At 44.7% G+C, this 20,734-nt stretch overlaps 1 protein-coding gene across 5 annotated transcripts; it reads right to left on the bottom strand.

Moving 5' to 3' along the window:
• Window positions 1-1,239: 1,239 nt before the first annotated feature.
• Adprh (ADP-ribosylarginine hydrolase) lies at window positions 1,240-19,863 on the bottom strand. Of its 5 annotated transcripts, none has more exons than XM_074073222.1 (4): window positions 19,768-19,863; window positions 10,306-10,659; window positions 7,560-7,920; window positions 1,240-6,735 (listed from the first exon to the last, which is right to left on the bottom strand). In XM_074073222.1, the coding sequence occupies exons 2-4, from the start codon at window positions 10,616-10,618 to the stop codon at window positions 6,321-6,323; spliced, it is 1,089 nt and encodes a 362-aa protein (XP_073929323.1). In that variant the 5' UTR covers window positions 10,619-10,659; window positions 19,768-19,863; the 3' UTR covers window positions 1,240-6,320. The 5 variants fall into 5 exon arrangements, with proteins under 5 accessions (XP_073929323.1, XP_020032127.2, XP_020032130.2 ...); XM_020176538.2 differs by lacking the exon at window positions 19,768-19,863 and adding an exon at window positions 12,980-13,131; XM_020176541.2 differs by lacking the exon at window positions 19,768-19,863 and adding an exon at window positions 8,759-8,915 and having other exon boundaries at window positions 10,306-10,445.
• Window positions 19,864-20,734: the final 871 nt, after the last annotated feature.

Here is a 20,734-nt window from a genome sequence, read left to right as displayed (position 1 = left end):
GCAGGACAATTGTCTAGTTGCCTTGGGCTGACCCAGTTCTCCCCTTTTCATGTTTGTAGTTCTCAAGAATAATTGCAGAATGTTCTGGAGTGCAGCATCCTGAAATAGCAGGGAATTGGCCAAAACAACCTGGGCCCTGTGGTAGTCCTCCTGCCTCCCCCTTTCCAGAAATAGGATGTCCTTCCATGCTTTAGCCCAGTGACTCATGTGTCTCTAGTGTATAAAACCCAGGGCAGGTCACTTATTGGGGCCTCAGCTGTGTGCAAGTAGGCACCACAGATGCAGATGAAACTCTGTCTACCCCAGGCAATGTTCCTGATCCTTGACGGACTGACTGGCAGTGAATCCTAGGTTTCTGTTGTCCCTAGCACCTGGCTATAGGTAGTTAAGTCCACTTTCTATAACTTGGTAGAAGGAAGTATTCAGTCTCATCAGACTAAGATAGATTGACAACAAGTATGCAGTGAACTTATTTCCACCTAGGGCAAATCCAAATTGTTATGGAGAAAAAGAGTATGACATGCTCTGTATTCCAAGCCACATAACTTTAGCTTTCTTTTTTGTGTGGGTCTGGGCATCAGACCCAAGGCACGGTGTATGCTAGGCAAGTGCTGTACTACTGAGCTACCTCCCCAGCCCCTACCTTCCCTTTAAAAGCAATGATACTCCTGTTCTGCTTTCCCAGAAAGAATAGGTAGACACCTGCTTTACATTTCCCCAGACAAAAGGCCACTTGTAGCTTTACCTGAACAGAGAATTTGTTTGTCCCCCAGGTAACTTCAAGCCTCCAAGTATTAACAGGGACTGAAAATTATTTGTAGCTTTAGAATGAGTAAGAGTTTCATGCTAAAATTCTATGGTTTAGTGTTCATTCCCTGAGATCTCCTACCTTCAAAGTAAAATTATTCATGGATCTTGTAGGCCTATCATTGGGTGTGAAATGCTACTGAAAAAAAAAAAAAACAGTTTCCCAAACTGCATAAGAAGCTGGCTGGCTTGAAATATGAGTCTGGGGGTTTCCCGGAGTCCCTATTTCAGGACAGACTGGCAGAAAGAAAACACCAGATAAATTAAAAAAGGGGAAAAAAAAGACATCAACAATATATAGGTAGCATAGGTTGACATTTTTTCCTTTTGTTTGTTATCACATGCTAGATGCTATTCTACATAAAACATACAATTCTATAAGGTAGGTGCTATTATTAGATCCATTTAATGCATGTACAAACAGAGGCACAGTCAGATTAAATAATTTATTCAAGGCTACATGAAGTGACACAGCAAGGATTTTAATCTGAGAAACTGCCACCAGTGACCACATCCTTATCCACTGCACTAAACATGGGTTACTTACTCTCAACCTCACCACAACTCTCAGGTAGGAAGTAGTAATCTCAACTTACCCCAGTATTCAAAAATCTGAGGTTCAGAGGGGTCACCGATAGGTCTGGTAGCAGATTCTCTGTAAAATGTCACAAAGTCTAGTTACATAGTCTATCCCATGTTCCTGTAGTAGGGAAAATGGACAGAGGTGTGAACACTGATTCAGGGGTGGTGAAAGAGGGACTCCAGAAAGCTCACCCAAATGTCACCTCCACTCAGTAGTCTCCAGTGGAAATTATCCAGCTGGAGATTTTGTTTGCCCAAGGTCATGTTTCCCAATTTTATTTGCTCAGGTTTCATCTTCTCTGTTCCTGCCTTATCTATCCACTTGTCACTTATACTAATATGGATTTCAGTTTTGTTGTTTTTGGTTGTACTGGGATTTGAACTCAGGGTCTCATGCTTGCTAGGCAGGCACTCTGCCACTTGAGCCACTCCACCAGCCCTTCAGTTTTTATTTAACTAAGCCTTAATAAATGTGTTTCAGAAGGAAGATTTACATGAAGAAGACACAACCAGCCCCTGAAGGGGGATGGTAGGTACACTGTGTCACCTTCACTTGCTGGCATTGGCAATGGAGGAAGATTGTCGATATCCCAGCCAAAATGATAGGGAACTGGTTTGAAGCATTATCTCTATTAATAAACATAAGCTTTAACCACAGCTCTGTTGATGAGGAAGACTTAAGGATTCTTTCTTCCATCTGTCCCCAATTTCACGTGACCTCTCTTGAGACTCTTGTTCTTTTGAGTGTCACAGTTAAAAGTCCATGAGACCCAAGCCCAGAGACCCTGAGTGGGTCAGCCACCCAGTACAGATAATGGCACTGAGGCCTCAAAAGGGAAAGTAGGAGCCTTGCCATGTGTAGCAGGTATAACCAAACACAGCATGGGGAGAAGCCTATATCATGGGTCTAAGCATTGGGTGGGGCATGTTAGTGGCCAAGGAGAAGAATGAAGAGGAAGTCCTCTGAAGGGGAGAGGAAGTCCTCTGAAGGGGAAAGAGGTGCTGAGAGTGAAGACATTCCCATTTCACAACTTTGCCTGACTCAGTTCTACCCTCTTCCTACTCTGTGGCCAGATGTGATCTCAAACCCACAAGCTTTCTGACCTCACCCCTTGGTTGTTGGAAGGCAAAGGACAGGTCATAGACTACTGCCATCACCATCTTACCCCTGGGTTTCATTCTGCCTTTTAGGAATGATTTTCTAATACTTACAGTTAACAAAGAGAGTATGACGGTATACAAAGAGAAAAGCCTTTGGAGACTGTAATATTGTGACCCAATAAATATATATTTGTTTTCTGTCCCCAGTTCCTAACAGAGTTCCTAAAAACCCTTGTAGGTAAAAGCACTCAGATAATCATTTGTCCTAATATTTGATCTTAGACTCCAGTTCCTGACACAGAGTTCCTATGTCCTTTGTGATTTCCTGAGTAGTGGTAGCATCTTTTGTTGTAATGAGGTAATTGCTGGGCTCCGGGATAGCCTCAGAAGGGAGACTCGTTGCCAGGGGAACCAATCATGTGATTAGAGGGTTGAACTTTTACATACCCCCAACTCCCAGGAGGGGAAAGAAGAAGTTGAGTGGACTGCCATTGGTCAATGATGTAATCAATCATGTGCATATAATGAAGCCTCAATAAAACCCCAAAAGGTCTGACTTTGGAGAGCTTCCAAACTGTTGAACATGTGGAGATTGCTAGAGGATGGCCTTCTGGAGAGGATATGAAGGATCCACATCCCTTCCCACGTGCCTCACCCTGTGCATCACCTCCTTCTGCTCTTCATCTGTAACCTTTATAATAAACTGCCAAACATAAGTACATCCCTGAGCTCTGTGAGCTGATTCAGCAAATTAAGTGAACCTGAGAAGGGCATTGTGGGAACTCTGATTTAGTCAGTTAGTCAGAAGCACAGGTCATGATCTGAATTTGTGATTGGCATCTGAAGTACGGCAGTCTTGTGAGACTGAGACCTCAACTTGTGGATCAGATGCTAACTCTAGGTAGACAGCATCAGAATGGAGTTAGAGGTCAATCAGCTGGTGTCCCTGGAGACTTGGTTGGTGGGGACGCCCCCCCGCCCCACCCCATCTTCCATTTGCTGTCAGAAGTATTAAGTGGTGTAGGAAAGTAGAAAAAAGTGCTTTGGTTTGATTTTCTCCTGTCTCTTGTAGAGATGAACCTGGGTTTAGAGCCCAGCTGCATCTCATCCTAGCTATATGACTTTAGATAGATGGTAACTTCTGGGAGACCAATTTATTCATTTGTTAGTAGGTTGTTGTGAACAGCCTGTCACACAGAAATATTGTCTTCCTCCTATCTTCTTTTTCCATACCCAGATGGAAATAGCCTCCTTAGATGTCATTCCTCCCAAGTTCCAAACCCAAAATATGAAGAAAAATGGTAAGGCTGTCTCCCCAGTCCCTATCTGGACTCCTTTACCAGGCCCCAAGCAGCCATTCCTCGAGTTGGTCTAGTAGGCTGCTTGGATAGTGAAATCATCAGAGCCTCCATTCCTGTTTAAAAAAAAAAAAAAAGTTTACTTACTCCAGAGAGGCAAAGAATGAAGAACAAATGGAAAGTATGGTTGACGAAGATCAAAGGGTGAATGAGGCCAATGCTAATTTTGCAGACCCTAAAAGAAATTATTTCCAAGACTTCTAGACAACATCTAGTAATCTTAGATAACAAAGAAAGAAAATTAACCACCATAACATAGCAGGTCAAAAAATACCATCAATCCCTGTACTGTTACATAAAGACCTATTCTGTTTTTTCAGTGCGCTTACATGTTAGCTTAATAAACGGACCAATTTATACTGTGTGTGTCACACTATGTTTATTGATATGCTCTAATATTTTGCAAAGAATTAAGTTTATCTCTTTCTCTGTTTCCCATCCATTCTCTTATCCTCCCTCACTCTCCCTCTCCTTTCTCTCCCTCTCCCTCTCTCTCTCTCTCATTAGGAAAAAGGGCACAGACCCTGAGCCCGGGTCCAGGTGAACAGGCAGGGAGAATACAACTGTCCTCTTCCAGTTGCTTCTATTTTCCAAAGAATTAGGAACAAAGGCCACCAGTTCAGTGTGAAGTTTGGGGGAGGTTCTGAGAGTTGAGAAAAGGTGTCTGAAAGCCTAAATCTTTTGAAGTGTGCCTGTAATGAAAACTGAGAATCAGCAAACAGAATAGGATCTCTGAAGAGTCTTTTCCTGTTATCTCCAAATGTAGCTAAAGCCGTATACCAGAAAACAAAGATGCTAACACCATCCCCCCAGCTCCCTGTGTCTCCTCCACCACACTTTAAAGAGACTGAAGGACTTGGACAGACAGATCCCTAGAGGATGGACTCAGAGACAGCCAGCCTGCTGTTATCAGACCTCCTTCCCTGCCCCAGCTGAACACCCAGGACCTGAAGGATAAATCACAGGGAGCCATAGTTCTGTGGCTATACTGAAAGGAGTGTCCAGCCTCATCCCCAGCAACAAGCCAAGTGAAGGAGGCCTCCTGGGTGACTGAGGTGACCACACAGAGGGGACTGTGGCATCTTATTTCTCACCCTACCAGGTGGAAAAGGAGAGAGAAGAGCATCAAGAGGCAAAGAAAGGGGTTGATGTACTCATTGGAACCTGACTAGAAGTTCACTATCATGGATTTGTAATGTGTAAAGATAACTCTGAAGAGTCATGAGGAAGGCACAGATAGGAGACTAGTTATTTACATTTGTTTAATACACATTAGGTGTCCACTATGTGCTAGGTTCTGTTAGAGGAGAATTCAGATAGGCAAATAGAAAATAAGAAAACAGGTAAGGTGCTAAAGGCCATGATGCAGAAAGTACTGAGAGCAGCTAGCAAAAACATCTGCTTAGGCTTGTGTAATGTGAACTGCAGAAATCCAGCTGCAACAAGGAAAAAAGATGATATAGTCAAAGGATATCAGGAGGTAAAACAGCCCAGCAGATGCTGTTAGGATCCCCTTGTGCCCCTTACAGATCTCATGCACCTTACAGCTTGCCACTGCAAGCATCTTTGAGTCTTTACCTGAAGACGTTCATGTATGGCTTGCTCAAAAGGCAAGCTTAGAAGTACCAGAGAGTGAGCATTCCCAGGAGTGGTCCTCAACCAATCAAGTGGTCGTTAGTAATAACATACTTTAGGTGGGACAACTATGGCTTAGGCAGTGGACCCAGATGGACTGTGCTCCAGCCACCCACAGTGGAAACCTAGTCATTCACACACCCTCTTCCCCGCCATCTCACTTCCCCATTCTCCTACTGGTGCTCCTGGAATCGCCTTCCAAATAAACCCTTTGTACTCAGATCTTTGCTTCAGAGTCCACTTGGGGGGCGGCGGGGGGCGCATATAGGGGACCCAACAGAACTAAAACAGGAAAAAAAAAAAAACCTTTTAGAACAATCATATGATAAAGTGAAGACAAAAACAGAAGGCCAGGAGATTTCCAGCGTGTGAAACACTGCCCCCATCAATAATAATAAAGGACCTTCCAGCCAGGTGCCGGTGGTTCATGCCTGTAATCCTAGCTACTCAGGAGGCAGAGATCAGGAGGAGTGTGATTTGAAGGCAGCCCTGGGCAAATAGTTCTTTAGACCCTACCTTGAAAAACCCATCACAAAAAAGGGCTGGTGGAGTGGCTCAAGGTGTAAGAGCACCTGCCTAGCAAGTGTGAGGCCTTGAATTCAAACCCCAGTGCAAGGGAAAAAAATAATTATAAAGGATTCTCCTTTATAAGAGGGATAAATTCAGGTAGAACAAGATGAGTCTGGAAAGACTGAGCTCAAGGTACCCAAGGGACTTGTATCTCAAAACTCCCTGAGAACAAGGTTAAGATTGTTGACTTTGGAAAAACTGAAAAGACTAAGCAGAAAAGGAACTCTGAGGGAAGAAGAAACCACTAGTAGTGAACCTCACTTCTCCCTAAAGGCTGGTTACAGCATCTTCCTCCGATCCAAGAGAATACAAAGCCCTAGCTGTCTCTTCCAGCCGGTGTCTGTACTCTAGGTTCTCATAGTTGGAGGAGCTTACTCCTTTAAAACCATGCATAACTCCCCACCAGCAGCCAGCGATGGCTGCTGTGGAGTCACTGTCTCCGCCATGGAAAAAGGCTCGGTGGGCGAGCTCCTTCCACGAGTCCCCTGCGGCAAGGATGGCATCATAGGCGATCATGGGGGCATCGTGCCCACTGCTGCCACCCCAGCCAGAGTAGCTCAGGGCATGGTAGAACTGATCCCTCTGCTTTACACTGAAGGGCTGTGGGAAGGTGGGGGCTGACTTGCCATCCAAAATCCCGCGAAGTTTCAGGTACTTTTCCCATTGATTTTGGAAGTAGGACCTGTAGGAAAGAAAAAATTCCATAGTCAGTTGAAAAACCAAAGTCAAAAGCTATAATGAAAAGCACCAGGTGGATATGAGAACAGATAAGTACAAAATGACTTCAACTACTTGTACCTGTATGAACTACCTAAGAAAATCAAAGTTAGCTCTAAGAGCCATTCATTTCACAAATTTTTTTTGCCAATCATCTGCATAAATAAGACACTGATCCAGTTGCTAAATAAGGAATATTCTTATCAAGTTAAAGGGTAGGAAATAAATGTTTGCCTTTAGGGGTTGAAAGTAATGTCAAGTATCCAGGGGAACCTTTGGGACATCACAGCCATGGGTGACTTCAGCAGAAAGCCTCAGGACCTTTTCATTCTAAGAAAGAGAATGTGAAGTGAACCCACAAAAAAGGGGAACATGTGGCCTTACCATTTGTTTATTAGCTAGTGGAAAAACTTATCTCTTGGGCATTCTAAATAAGGATTTCAAAATATTATTCATGTCAAGATAATACTGGAAAAAACAAGTTCCAGGGCAGTAGCAAATAACTAAGAAAGTAAATCTCAGCATAGGATGGCCACAAAAATTATAGAAAGTCAGAACACAGAGCAGGGAGATGCTGCAGCTACACTACTCAGTGAGGGTCCTCCTGGCTACTTAGGGCAACCATGGCTAGGAGAGAGCTTAAATCCTTATCGGGTGGGCCAGGAGGGGACTGGGTGGTGAGAACTGTGATGGCTGCTGTAATATCTGAATCCCAGGCACACATGCTTGGTGTACATGCACACGCAGAGTCACCCATATCCCAGCAGGGGCATGTACTTGCGGACTCACCAGTTTTGAAGATTCTCCTCCACAAAGTAGCCTGACTGGACAATGTACTTCTTAGCTTCTGGAAGCACCTCCATTAGGCCTTTTCCCCATTGATGGGGCGGTTTTCCATTCACAGCATAGGCTGTAAAAAGAGCCGACGCCAGGGCTCCCAGGTAGCCTGTTGGGTGGTGGTGGGTCATCCGGCCACTCTCAATGCTCAACTGGATCAGTACGCTCAGCTGGCTGTCGTGAGGGAACCTGAGACCAATGCACATGGCCCGCATGGCAGCACCACAGCCACCCTCATGGTTGTTGAAGGGAATTCTCCAACCATTAGGTTTGTTGGGCTCCAACTGCATGGCATTCTGCACAGAGGCACCACCTGGGGATAAGTCAGATAGGGCATGGGGTCAGTGTCACCAAAGCAAAGGCACCAGCAGGAAGGAAGAACTAAACTGTCTCCAAGTTTCTCTGACAGAAAGGGAAAGTCAAGAAGTCTGGCGTGGTAGCATACACCTATAATCCCAGCTTCATGGGAAGAGATTCAAGGATTGTGCTTCAAGGCCAGATTAGACCAGTCAATAAAATTAGCCAGACCCCATCTCAAAAAAAAAAAAAAGCAGCGGCCAGGTGCTGAGGCTCATGCCTATAATACCAGCTACTCAGGAGGCAGAGACTGGAAGGATCAAAGTTCAAGGCCAACCCAGGCAAAAAATTAGTGAGACCAATAGCTGGGTGTAGTGATGCATATCTGCCATGTGAGCTGTGTGGTAAGCACAAATAGGAGGACTGCAGTCCAGACTGTTCCAAGCAAAAACACAAGACCCTACCCCCAAAAAATAGCCAAAGAAAAAAGGGCATGGCTCAAGTGGTAGACCACCTGCCTAGCAAGCTTTCAGCCCTGAGTACCAACAAAAAACAAACAAACAAACAAGGTGGGGGGAGGTGCACACCTATAATCCAAATTACACGAGAAGGATCGAGGTCAGAAGCAGATTGAAGTCAGAAGCTAGCCCAGGCAAAAGTATAAAACCTAGACAGCACTGCCCAGGTGGTAGGTAGAGCGCTTTCTCAGGAAGTACAAGGCTCTAAAAAATAACCTGCCCAGAAAAATAATAATAATCTGACAACTGGAGTTCCTGAATATCAGAAAGAGACCATAAATTCTAGAGTGAAGCACTGAGTTCAAATGAGAAGCAGTGGAGTTGGCAGTCCCCTACCTGACAGTGGCATGAGCAGGCTTGTCCCACTTGCCTACTGTCCTGGCAAGTTGTGAACATACATGGATCCAAGCAAAGGCAACAGCACACTATGTAATGAAGTATCATTGTTCTCTTGTTGGGCGGTTTACTCATACAATGTTCATAGATGACACAGCTGAAAAAAGAAACACTGTACATGACAAATGGAGATCTGGGATGCTAAAAGTGAAGAGAGAGTGGCTGCTAAGGCTAATCCCTGGGGTCGGGAGAGGCCCCTGGGTAAGGTGGTGGGGAGCTTTTCATCAGGAGGTATTTGAGGCTAAACTGTGTTCATATGTCGAAGCCCTAAAACCCAGCATTCAGTTTGGAGCTAGGACCTCTGAAGAGCTGATTAAGCTCAAAAAAGGCCAGAAGGGTGAAGTATGTTCCAATCTGTCAAACTGTTGCAGCCTCTTCTTATGAGGGACATGAGCACACAGACACAGCAGGGATACATGTGCAGAGAAGAAAGACCACATGAGGACCCAACAAGATGGTTGCCAAGAAGGTAGAAGAGGCCAAATCTGCCAACATGCTGACTTAGACTTCTAGCAACCAGAACTACAAGACAATACATGTCTGTTGTTTAAGTCGCCCAGTCTATGGCATGTTGTTATGGTACCCCTAACAGACTAATACAGGAGGGAGAGGTCAGTTGGATGGGGGGGAAAATGTCAAAAATCACCTGGTTGTCTGAGTGGCCAAGACAAGTCCCTAAAGTGGGCAAGAACCACTTGTTAGCAGAACTGGAGCCTGAAGAGGAACACTTTCCATTTCTCTTTCCTTTCTTTTATTTATTTATTTATGTGTTTGAGACAGGGTCTTGCTATGTAGTCCAGACTGGCCTAGAACTTGCCATCCTGCCACAACCTCCCAAGTGTTACACACACACACACACACACACACACACAGAGTTTTTCTTTGCATTTGTTCATTACAAAAACTTGGAAAATACAAAGAAGCATATGGAAAATAAACTGTAAATATTCCCATCACTTAAATAAAATCACTATCTTTGTGTATGTGCTTCCAGTCCTCTCCCAGCAGAGTTGCACGTGTATTTTTAATGACAATAGACCCGTAACATATACACTGTTGTGAAGCCTACTTTTTCTGTTTTGGGAGCAGTACTGGGGTTTGAACTCAGGGTTTTATGTTTCCTAAGCAGGTACTGTGTACTTCAGCCACGACCCCAGCCCTGAAGCCTATTTTTCACTTTATGTATAATACTTTCTGTATCAGTAACTACTCATCTGCATAATTTTACATAGTTGCAAATGTGTTGCCATAATTAAGTAAATTACAGGATATTTAGATTGTTCCTATTTATTACAACTGCAGACACTACTGTTTCCTTGATAGTTCAGTCTCCATCAACAACCCTCCCTCACCTGGGCTTTGAGCAGGTCCTTCAGCTTGCTAGGCAGGTGCTCTAACCCTTGAGTCTCCCCCTCAGCTTCCATCACATTGCTACCCATTTCCTCGGGCCTGTTTTATTCTTCTCCTGTCCTACTGGCTGCACTCACCAGGGGCCCGGCCATCCATGTCTTCCATGCAGTCCTGGTAATGCTTGGCTAGGAGAGAGTACAGGCGAGCCAAGTTTGGGGATTTTCCAGCTTCCAGGAGGGCATCTGCTGTGGCCAGGTGCATCACGGTGTCATCGCTGACTCTCCACCGGCCCACGTCTATGGCATCCAAGCCGCCCAGCTTGGCCAACTGCTGGTGAATCTTCTCCCCGTCCCGAAGGAACTCCCACTTCCCATTGAAGTACCCCAAGGCATCTCCAGCAGCACTCAGCACCATGGCAGCTACATACCTCTTGATCAGTCCCTCACACATGCTGCGCTTCCCAGGGGCTGTGTGGGGGGCAATTACAATAGCTGAAGGAAGATGGAAAAGAAGACTCATAAAAAACAGAGCCCTCTGACATTTTTTGAGGCGTTATAGTAAGTGCATCTCATTTAATCCTTGTAACTGTATGAGGCATGTATTACTAAGCACATCTTACATAAGAATAAACTGAAGATGGTGAGATAATGCAGTTTCAGAAACACTAAGAGACTTGTCTCAGGTCACAGAGCTACCAAGTGGCAGGGCTCTGGGATTCTGACATAAGTTTATCTAACTCCAGAGCCCATAATTATGAGTGTATCTTTGCCTCTGGTGAGTGGCAAGCCCACTCAATTCTACAAGTCAGTCCAAGCCCATCATTTTTCTAGTTGAGATTTGGCCTTGGAAGCACATCTCTCCTTTACATAAATACTAACATTTTCTATTGGCATCAGAATGCACGGTGTGCAAAGCACCTGAACATTCATGGTCTCACGGGGAGGGAGGGATGCAGCACGCAGGTCACAGGTAAGGAAACTAAGGCGTGGAGAAGCTAAGTTCACACAATCAGAGGTTGAATATCCTGGGACCTCAGCCTTCTTCCACTCCGCCTCAGCCTGGAAGCTACCTACCTTGGACATCTGTAAAATTAATTGACAAAAATAGCAACAAATTCCTCACGTGTCCTGAGAAGTAAATGAACTCATTTTCATAGAGCACTGAGAACAGTGTTTTTGTAATTATTTTTCTTATTTATACACAACCAGGGAAGAAAAGTCTTCCTGTTATTGAACTAGAATACCTTCCCCTATAAGCCCTATAAGCATCCCTTCTTCAACAGCAATATTTAAATCTTGATTTCCTTCTAAATGACAGAGTCCTGCAGTAGTGGATCTCAGCTAATATGCCCACCAGGAAGTAAATTCCTGGTAAAGTGCTGGCTTCCGCGTAGGTGAGTCTCCTAAGAGCCCTCCTCCAGCCAGTTCCCCAGTGTGCCTTATTCCCTGTGGCAGTCAGGTTCAAAGCCCTCCACCATCTGCCCTACCGCGGGTGCACAATCAGGCAACCACTTTTAAGAACAAGAGCTAGTGCTCACCCTCCTCTCAGGTCTAGCCTTTCCCCTCACCCAATTGCCCTTCTTCCCCTCCACTTAGGTAAGCCCTGTTTTCTTCGGTTTAGCTCAGTTCCCAGGATCTCCGAAGTCTTTGTCCAGTTGCAGTGCTCTGGGCCATGGACGCCGGGTGGGCAAGCACCTGAAAGCAGCAGCAACCACGAAGATGGACTTAAAGTTCCAATACTGTTACTGACTGGACTGAACACCTGGGCTCACAATGGATGTAAAGAGTTGTTTTCATATTTGTTTGTTATTTATAAGCAAAGCTTAGGACCTCGTGTGCTGGCTGGACTATTAGACCTGACTACCAAGAACTGCAAACAAGCCATCTACTGATGCTCAAACTTCTCACCTGTGAACTGGGCAATGGTGGAGGAGGGGAGTGGGGATGCTCTCTGAAAGACCTGTCTTGCGCTGAGATTTTCAAAGCCCCAGCTTAGCTGGCCTCTGAGAATTTTTTTTTTTTTTTTTTTAAGGGACAGAACTGGGGTTTTAACTCTAGGTCTCACACTTGCTAGGCAGGCGCTCTATCACATGTGCCACTCCAACAGACCTTTTTTCCTGCTGGGTATTTTTCAAGATAAGGTCTCAAGAACTATTTGCAGGGCTGTGATCCTCTTGCTGGCAGCCTCCCAAGTAGCTAGGATTACAGGTGTGAGCCATCGGAGCCAGGCTGAGAACTAACTTGTACCACCTCCCAGCCAATGTCCTAGGCTTCCGATCTGCAAGTTCCACTCCAGAGGATGTTTTTGTGCGTTGTAAGCGGATGGAGAAAGAAGACCGCATGGTTTTCTGTGAAATTCCTCTTCAGTTTCGCTCCTGCACACATACGTAGCCTCAGCTTTCTTCAAGCTTCTCTAAACTTTCTTTTTTTTTTATTGTTTTATTATTCATATGTGCATACAAGGCTTGGTTCATTTCTCCCCCCTGCCCCCACCCCCTCCCTCACCACCCACTCCGCCCCCTCCCTCTCCCCCCCACCCCCTCAATACCCAGCAGAAACTCTTTTGCCCTTATCTCTAATTTTGTTGAAGAGAGAGTATAAGCTTCTCTAAACTTTCACCGGCGCATTCTAGCAACCCAAGTATACACTGAAAAGCAAAGGCCGCTTCCCAGCCGGCCTCTGCCTGTTTTTTGGGAGGGGGAAGGAGACGGGGGTGGGGGGGGAGAATAGGGGAGTGGGGACTCAGTTTGCCAAGCTGCCACTGCCCGCTCAGGAGAACCGAGTGGCCGCTCGGGCGGGGCGGGGACGGTACCTGGTCGCGGCGAAGCGGGGCGCAGAGAGGACGCTGGGCAGCGGCCGAGCAGAGTCGCGGAGCGAGCGCGCGCTCGGCCCCCTGCTGTGCGCGGCCACGCGCCTCCTCCCCGCGCCGCCGCGCCCGCTGCGCCCGAGCCGGGGCGGACGGGACCGCGCTCGCCCGCCACCCGCCTCTGCCGGCCTCTGTAGCCGGATGTGGCCGCTCAGGTCCGGTGTCGTCGGCGGCTCATTTGTGGCCCCGGGCTGACGCCTCGGCCTTTCCTCAGGCCCGGCTGTCCCTGGCCACCGCGACCCAGCGTGCGCCCGGAACTGGGAAAGGGCCTCGAGGGGGACCTGGCCAGGGCTCTGCCCACATCCCTTCCCCAAAGTGGGGTAACGTGGGTAACGGTAGTACCCGGCTCTCAGATGCTCGCTTTTAATCTCGTGGTTTACTCGGCAAAATTTGGAAATAAATTTTGGGGAAGTGTTAATTTCCTTCCCCTAATGATGCCTTCACTGTGCAACTGTTTAATGCCGTAAGGTCGACATGGAGATGCTCACATGGAAAGAGCATGGAGACATTTAAACGTAAATAAATAAATCATCATATTTTGAATGATGACTACATATGGTCTTATTTATGTTTATGTAAGAGTGCTGTGTGTGTCTATAAATTGGATAGAAGGATAAACATCAAATTATTAGTGATTACGGTTCTCAGGAAGGTAATAGGACAGGAGTAGATAGAGATAAAGAGAAATTTTAAATCATTTATAATGAGGACTTTAATAAATTATGTGTATAAAGAAATTTTAGAAAACAAACTAGTCTACCTCTCAGATTGTATTTACTTAGTCTTTATCTTACATACTTTTTTTAATGGGCTCACTTTGCAAATACAATAATAATTCTTTTAAAAAATCTATTTAACTTTACCAGTTACAATAATGGCTGCAAATGTTCAGATAAGGTAATGCTTCTAGAATAAACTCTTCCAGTTTGCTACAATAAAAGCATGAGTTCTGGTGCTCCATTGCTGTCTTACCACACCATGGCCAAAACCGTTTCAAGAGAAGGAAAATAAAAGCACAGAGATTAGATAAACCTTTGGCAGTTTATAGTCTCAAGTGTGTAATATCATGCCTAGTTAAATAATGAGAGGTAAAAATAAATTGAAAAAAGAGAGAGGGCTAACAGGAAATGCCTAACAGCCAGGGCCCCCTTGACTCTCCAGCAGTGCTTAGCTACAAAGTGCCATTGCTAGCACCTCTATACGAATTTCTTAAAATGAGTCAAGATGGAGAAAGGAAGAAAACAGAGGAAAACTAGTACAGGAGAAATAGGAATTCAAAAGCAACTCCTCATGGGTTGGTGGAGTGACTCAGTGGTAGAGCACCTGCCTAGCGAGCATGAAACCCTGAGTTCAAACCTTTTACTGCCAAAAAAAAGCAGGTGCTCTCATATCCTGTGTGGTCAATTCACCAAGACTCAGAAAGCAACAGATATGGGTGGCTAATTACACGTGACAACTTGACTAGTCTTCAGCACTCAGATATTTCTGTGAAGGCATTTTTAAAATGAGATTAATATTTAAGTCAGGGACCTGTGAAGGAAACAGATTACCCTCCATAATAGGGGGAGGAGGGAAGAGGTGCAGTCAACCAGTTAAAGATATTAACAAAAAAGAAAAGACTTGCCTGCCCCAGGGAACAGGGAATTCTGCCAGCAGACTGGCTTAGGACCCAAAGTGAAATAATCAGCCCTTTTCCTGGGTTTCCAGCCTGTTGGCCTACCCTACAGATTTTGAACCTGCCAAACTTCTACAATGTGTAGGCCAATTCCAATTCCTTAAAGTAAATATCTGCACCTCTCTCTCTCTCTCTCTCTCTCTCTCTCTCTCTCTCTCATCCGTTTATGGGCCTTAAGTAGTTTGCTACCATACTATACACAATGGTACAATCAATGAACATTCTATAAATACAGAACACTTGGTTCTGTTCCTCTTATGAGGGGAGCAAATGGCAAAAATTACTTTGGGAATGTGAGGAGAGCAAATGGCAGAAGTGACTTTATCTTAAATAAGGGAGACAGGGAGGCCAAAATGTAGCTATAAAGTGTAAATGCCAGAGTTAATTGAAAAAGAAATACACTTTGGCAGGCTGGGAGCAGGTGGCTTCAAGGAAGAGAAGATGGGGTTGGGCTTTAAAAGTGGAATATTTGTTAAAGATTTGGGTTTGTTTGGCCCCTGGAATGATCTCCTGGGTTTGGGGTCGTTGTCTTGTTATATAAGAGAGAGATTATCTATGTAAACTATTTACTATTGCCTATGTAAACTATGTCCTGCTCTAATTGATAGTTTCTGTAAATTACTCTTAAGTAAAAAGTGGATTAAATTTTAAGTAAGTAATTAACCTCAAGGCCCAAGACAGGGAGGAAAGAAAGAGCGCACCAAGACCCTGTAAGAAAAAAATGGGTGCCCACCTATCAGAGAACCACATCCAGGGACTTGCAAGGTCTGCCCCAAAAGCACACCAAAAAACTAGATAAAAGCCTTCATGCACACAGCTGCCATGGCTTACCTTTTTCACTAAGTCCCACCCGTCAGGGTGCTTTGCCATCCTTTCAATAAACTTTGTGCTTGCTTTACTCTGAACTCCTGTTCCAGCGTCTTCAGTCAACTTCACCAGGACATGAACTTAGGATCAACAATCCAGTTTCACCCTAACTAATACAACATCGAAATATGCCAAACACCTTGCTAGGTGCTTTTACAACTGGAGAGGTCAGGCAATAACTGGACTAACAGGCGGCTTTGTAGGATATAATGACATTAGGTTGTAAAGAACATGATAAAGAATATTTAAGGTACAGACTGGTGAACATGAAAGAGACATTTATGGCTCAATCAGGGTATTCAGAGAAAGCATGCAGAGAAAATTACTCATGGGCTGAGTTTTGAAGAAAATAAGGAAGGCAAAATAAACTTGCTAGAAGGTAGAAATAACACAAATCATTAAGACACAGGAGAAATGATTTTAAAAGAAAAAGGAAAAGGGAAACACAAAGCCATATTTTTAAGCATGGTGGTGCACACTTGTAATTCTAGCACTCAGGCTATGGAGGCAGGAGGATTGTGAGTTTGAGGCCAGCCTGGGCTATGTAATGACATCCTGTTTTAAACCAGAAAAAAAAGACAGGTGTAGCTTAGTGTATCCTTGCTGGGTCACACTGTTGAGGGTCCAGTTGAGCCTTGTCTTTGAGTCATGAGAGTAGATCATTAGTTTTCTCATTTTCTCTCATATAAATCAGCCCAAATACACCATCTGTAAGACTGGAGATTTTAAACAAGAGGAAGAAAAGGACTAGAATATCAGCTCACCAAGGAAAACAGGCTCACCGGACAGGAGCCCTAATCTGACTAAAAAATTATGGAATATGTATGTACATGGGAGCAAAGCTTAAGTCATCAAATGTTAGTGGCAGAGGGGAATCTACACAACCCGTTACTTTCTCATGAGGAAACTGAGGGTGATGAAGAGGGTTCCTGGAAGTGTGTATAACTCAGTAACACAGAGAGAAGCAGGCCTAGAACCCATGATCCCTGCACTGCCAGACAGGACTTCTTCCCCACACTTCCATGTAGACAAATGGTTTGTAGACTAAACAATGATTTCATTAAAGTAGTCTCTGCATCCCCCAAAAAGGCTTAAGCCACCTCTTGATAACAGTGTAAAAACAGTACTTAGTCTGGTGCTGGTGTAATCCTAGCTACTCAGGAGGCAGAGATCTAAAGGATCATGATTTGAAACCAACTCTGGGCAAATGATTCAGGAGACCCTATCTTGAAAAAAACCCATCACAGAAAAGGGCTGGTGGAGTGTCTCAAGTGATAAGCACCTGCCTAGCAAGCATGAGACCTTGAGTGCTATACACTTCAATTTTTTTTTTTTTTTTTTTTTACTTTCGGTGGTACTGGTGTTTGAATTCAGGACTTTGCACTTGTGAGACAGGCGCTATACCACTTGAGCCACACACCCAGCCCTTTTTGCTCCGGTGATTTTGAAGATTGAGTCTTACTTTTTTGCCTAGGCAGGCCTGGACAGAGATCCTCCTATCTTATGCTTCCCTCATAGCTGAGACGACAGGCATGCTCCACACCACCCAACTTTTCTTCCCTTGTTGAGATAGGGTCTCACAAACCTTTTTGCCTGGGCTGGCCTAGAACTGCGATCCTCCCAATTTCAGCCTCCCATGTAGCTTGGGACGACCTGTACATGTCACTACACCCAGCTATTTGTTGAGATGGGGTTTCAAGAACTTTTTGTCTTGAACTGAGATCATCCCAATCTCAGCTTCCAAGTAGCTAGGATTGTGGGCATGAGTTGGCACCCAACTATGAGGAGGTACAGTCAAATACAGCAGGAGGTAGGAATGGGAGACACCCTATCAAGAGATGCAAAAGAGGCAAGTGGGTACAAACTGGAGTTTAAAAAGCTAGACATGGCTTCTGCCCTTCTAAGCAGAACAGAAAGAGACCTGGGGAAGTCCATGTTGCTCCCCCCAGATCTCCCCCAGCACAGTAGCTTGCTTTCCTAGGCCAGGGCTTCCCAATCTTTGGTCTGGAGATCCACCAGTAGATTTTGAAATCTTTGGTAACTTCCTACCAGATGGCCTCTGATGCTCCCTTTCTCCTAGTTTTGTTGGGTTTTTCCACAGAAAGGGAAGCTCAGCTGGTCCCCTGACACCACTTCCAAGGCTCGAAGTAGAACTTCCATGCTCCAGCCCACAGCCCCAACCCCAAGGGACTTCACTGGCCACTGGAGTCTCTCAGCATCCAGGAAAACACAAACACTGTGGAGAACCTTGTGACATTTCTGCCCCATGATCCCTTCTTCAAGGTCAGCCTGGCCTAACCTGCGTGAATCCACTCTCCTTGCTTCTTCCAGAAGAGTCCTGGGAACAAGGGGTAAAAAACGAACCAGGGATGTTTAATTGCCATTGTCTTTCTAGCCCTCTCCTTGTCACTCTGAAGAGGTATCAGTTCCTTATCCCTTGGTCTCTGGCACTCCTTCCTAAAATTGCTCTTTGGAGAAAACCCTGATGTTTAGGATGGGGTAGCTAAAAAAATAAAAGAACGATCAGTTATTTCCCAATGCAACCAGTTCAGGCAGGTTTCATAGTTGTGTCTGGAACTTTAGGAAGAGTCATTCAACTTCCCCCAGTGGCCACCAGAGAAATCAACTCAAGGCTCCTTTTTGGGAGCACCAAAGGTTCTTTACTCCACCCAGTACTGTTCTTCATGGTGTGGTACAAATCAGGCCTTCTGCAGAGCCAAATTCCTTCTGAGGTTCAAGCAGTGGTTACACATGTCCATGCAAGCTACACTTTAAATGTTACCCTTTCTTAGAAAGAGTCACTGAAGGGGAAATTCCCATTCTCATTCAAGCCATACAATTTCTCTTTAGTTTTATGAACAGAATTAAATTTCCCTTTTTTGAAACCTGGAAAGCCTGACCTTTTGTTAAAGATCAACTTTATATTACATTGTAATAAGAAATAAATGGTAATTGTCTGGTTCGCTTTTCAGAAAAAATATGCAAGAAGGAAGAAGATGGAGGGGAGAGGGAAAAGGAAGAAGCAGGGAAAGGAAAGAGGAAGAAGGAGTTTACTTCATTTTAGGAATAGGTAAATAGCTTACTGTGTCTAAGCATTAAATAACACCCTACTATCAAATCCTTAACAGGCTATGCACAGCGCTCTCCAGATACTCATTCAAGCTCAGGTTCATCATGGCCACACTATCCTATTCTGAAAGCAGCAAGATCATCTCTGACTTTCTCCTACTGCTTGGTAAGTCTTCTTACATCGTATCTCAGGGAAAACAAACCAGGGAATAGAAAAGAGTGGACTTTGTAACTCTGTTACCAGTCCTGGTGGACAGGGCAGGGTGTGACAGCCAATGGCATAACATTTTTTATTAGCATATATTAATTGTACAGGGGGTTTCATTGTGACATTTCCATATATGTTTACAATGTACCTTTGTTAGGTTCACCTCCCCCATCAATCTTACTCATCCCCCCCTTCCCCTACTGTGAGGGGACAAATGACAGAGGTGACTCCATCTTGGATGAGAGAGACACTTTAGAAGCAGATATCTAAAGGGACATGGGTAACAGCAGTCTTCTCAGAAAATTAACAGGCTTCTTACCAGGATAACAAAATAACAGCTACAAGACGTGGGTGATGCACCCCAAACCAGCATGAGCTGACCTGACCTTTCTGAATGTTCTGTTTGATAAGGATGTAAATGGGCAGGTGACAGGTTCAAGAGAAAGTTGACTAGATACCAACCAATCACAAATATAATTTCAAAGTAGAATTGTTGGACCAAAGCTAGGTGGAGCCCTATATCATTCCTAGACTCCAGCTATACTCCAGCTTCTCTTTCCTTAAGCCCTCCCCATCCTGGGATCTTTGCATCTTCAATCATCTACTCTCCTGGACATGAACTTGGAATCAGCAATCCAGTACCACTACTTAAAATGATTTCAACAGGTTTTAAGGATCTATTTTCAGGCAAGTATTTAAAGTACATTGAGCAAATTCACCCTCCTTTATCCTCTATATTCACCCTCCCTTGTCACTAGTACCCCACCACAGGACCTGTTTTACATTCCTGTCTTTCATTGTTTAAGGGTATATTCATTGTTCAGAGAGGTTTTGCCATGGGAGTTCACCTGTGAATATATTATACTTTAATCTGTCTAACCCCTCCATTACTTTTCCTTACCATTTTCCCCTTACCTGTGGTGACTCTTAATGGCTGGAATCCTGAAATCGTGGACTGACCAGGGGAAAATTAAATCTTGGCTACTGTCTCTAATCTGGTTCCTCTCTTTACAAGAGGTATTCTGGTTAACTATTAATAGTCTGGTTGCAATAGTTATTCTGTTGCGAGAGGTTGCTAGCTGAGGTACCGGACTCTGAGTCAATTAGCAGGAACCTATGTTTTATTGTGCCAGCACAGACCCAGCGGACTCATGTCCAAAGGCTGAGCCCCGAGAACAAAGGGGTCTCACCTTATATACCCTTGCAAACAGGTTACAGAAGCAAAAAGCAAGGTCTAATCCATATATGGTTATATTTAATTTTATTGGCTACTTTATCCTAGTGTTAGGTGCCTTTCCCCTCCCTAGTGCTACGTGACCTTCCTCATGTTCAGATTTCTCAGGTTTTTTTGGGGGGTTTTTTCCGTTTTGTTTTGTTTTGTTTTGCAGTACTGGGCTTGAACTCAGGGCCTACACCTTGAGCCATTCCACCAGCCCTTTTTTATGTTAGGTTTTTTTGAGATAGGTTCTCTTGGAATTAATTGCCTGGGTCTGACTTCGAACCATGATCCTTCTGGTCTCTGCCTCTCTAGTAGCTAGGATTATCTCTCTGCTATGCCATCCCTACTTCCCTGCTACTTTTTCAAGACTCAGGTCTAGTCTGTTTTCTTTTGATCCTTCTCCCTGCTACAATTCTATTAATTTTTGGCCCAAGCATCCTTAATTTGCTTGTTAAATGTATTTCTTTGAGGTTGGAGACAATCAAGCTGCAGATGGTTATGAAGGCAAAGCCACACACATCAGAGATCTCTATGGAACGCTTGACAGACCCTCCCCTCTTCACTCAGAGGAAGCTTGACTAACTGTCCAGGAACCCCACCATTGCCCCTTATCAGCCTGAATCAGTCAGATGGAGTTGACGCCCCTTTTCCTGACAGAAGTCA

This window comes from Castor canadensis, chromosome 5, assembly GCF_047511655.1.
Source record: "Castor canadensis chromosome 5, mCasCan1.hap1v2, whole genome shotgun sequence".
Classification (NCBI taxonomy): domain Eukaryota; kingdom Metazoa; phylum Chordata; class Mammalia; order Rodentia; family Castoridae; genus Castor; species Castor canadensis.
Note: the sequence above shows the minus strand (reverse complement) of the source record. Positions and strands in the feature narration are given on the sequence as shown.